The sequence below is a fragment of the Perkinsus marinus genome (genome assembly GCF_000006405.1).
Source record: "Perkinsus marinus ATCC 50983 genomic scaffold scf_1104296937146, whole genome shotgun sequence".
NCBI classification, from domain to species: Eukaryota; Perkinsozoa; order Perkinsida; family Perkinsidae; genus Perkinsus; species Perkinsus marinus.
Window position 1 is genome coordinate 1 of NW_003213886.1, and position 2,131 is coordinate 2,131.

General features: G+C 51.6%; 1 protein-coding gene across 1 annotated transcript; it reads right to left on the reverse strand.

Annotated features, from left to right (window-relative positions):
• Positions 1 to 55: 55 nt before the first annotated feature.
• Positions 56 to 1,165, reverse strand: Pmar_PMAR019394 (Bypass of stop codon protein, putative; the record flags this gene model as incomplete). The annotated part of the gene is made up of 1 exon (XM_002783100.1): positions 56 to 1,165. A coding segment is annotated over one exon (1,110 nt), but the record flags the coding sequence as incomplete, so codon positions are not given.
• Between the last annotated feature and the right edge of the window lie 966 nt (positions 1,166 to 2,131).

Below are 2,131 nucleotides of genomic sequence, written 5' to 3' on the forward strand. Positions count from 1 at the left end.
TAGGCTCAACAGGAGCATCGATCGTAGTAGTGACAGCCGCAGTCTCAGTAGCGACCGGGTTGGTGGCATCATAATCATCCTTGTCTCTACTGCGAGCTTCCCCGGCTGCCGTCGTGATGGTGACCCCGTCAGTCACAGGGGCTGCAGTAGTAGCAACAACCTGATCGGTCACAGCAGCTGTGCTGGCCGGTTGAGGGGTCGTGATAGTAGTAGTGGGCTCAACAGGAGCATCGATCCTAGTGGCAGTCGCAGTCTCAGTAGCGACCGGGGTGGTAGCATCAGAATCATCCTTGTCTCTTCCCGGAGCTTCCCCAGCTGCCGTGGTGATAGTCACCTCGCCAGTCACAGGAGCCGCAGTAGTGACAGCCACCTCATCGGTCTCAGCGGGCGTACTGACCGGTTGAGGGGACGTCATGATAGTAGTAGGCTCAACAGGAGCATCGATCGTAGTAGTGCCAGCCGCAGTCTCGGTAGCGACCAGGGTGGTAGCATCAGAATCATCCTTGTCTCTTCCCGGAGCTTCCCCAGCTGCCGTCGTGATGGTGACCTCGCCAGTCACAGGGGCTGCAGTAGTAGCAACAATCTCATCGGTCACAGCAGCTGTGCTGACCGGTTGAGGGGTCGTGATAGCAGTTGTAGGCTCGACAGGAGCATCGATCGTAGTAGTGCCAGCCGCAGTCTCAGTAGCGACCGGGGTGGTAGCATCAGAATCATCCTTGTCTCTACCGGGAGCTTCCCCAGCTGCCGTGCTGATGATCACTTCGCCAGTCACAGGAGCTGCAGTAGTGACAGCAACCTCATCGGTCACAGCAGCTGTGCTGGCCGCTACTGTGGCATCGACAGTAGCTTCAGAACCAGTCGTACTCGTTGCTTCGGGAGCTGCTGTCGTACCTCCTTCGCTTGTAGCGGCCTCAGTGACCTCATCCGTGACTGCAGCAGAGGATGTGGAACCTCGGAGAGCCTCAGTCGGTCCACTCGTGCCGCAGAAGCACGGGGCATCCGAGCCGAAGCAGGTGCTCGGCGTCTTCCAATACTTACAATATGACCCAGGGTAAGTTGTGGCACACTCTGTGTCGCAGTCATTGGCGTTGCCCGTCACGGAATTGATGTCCTGGAAAGCACAGAGAGCGACGAAAACAGCGGAGAAAGTCCGTGAAGCCATCATAGATGAATGCAAACGAGCGGCGGGAAGCTGAGACTAACTGGGTGACTAAGAAGGCACATTTCGAGTGTGACTCGCACAATCGGCGACTCACGAGCTGTCATAGCATCCACGATCCATAACCTTGATGACTGCGTCTCATTAGTTGTGGCGAGCATACGTATCGTCCACTCGTTTCACAAGATACTTTACTCAGTGCGGTACACACTCATTGTTCATGAAAGCCGACAAGCTTTTCAGTGAAAACCTCGTCGTGGGGTGAATAATTATTATTCAATAATACAATTACAGAGCGATTCTTGTATCGTGGATGTGAATTGCTTTTAAAGTTGAGGAGGCTGGCGGTGGATTTGCATTGAGAGAAGGGCCGGTTGATGATATTAAACGATCATAGCTTCGCAGTGGGTCGAAGCCTATACATAGCGACACAAATATACAGGGCGTCAAATATAAGTACAGGTCGTCTATAACAGGCTCTCGAGGTCCGAGATGATAGTATTATCCGCTAACAACTCCTTTCGTGCCCATTGGATGACACTTACTTTCTCCATTGATATTAACACGATAGTGTTGAATCGATAGCAAATAGTAGATAACGACGTCGTCTCATTCATCAATAGTCTGATACCTTTCGTCTCTTCCTCATTACAACTGTCCAACACAACGAAAATAAACATAAGTGAATTCGCGTCACAATCATAACAGTACTCGTAGTGCTGCTCAACAAGGCTTCTTTCATTATTGGTGCTATGCCATCCCCAAGGGAGGCCTCCGTACCATTAATGTGTCTACACCATTTTAAAATACTATTTCGCCTTTGACAAATTCCATCGGGCGGGCCATCCCAAGACATACCCTATAGTCAGTTCCGCAGGAGCACGTGATAGGAAGATCAATTTCGTCTGTACGACCAAGTAACCTCAGATTCGACGAATTGTGGGGATCATTAGCTTGGGGCAGGTATGCCAT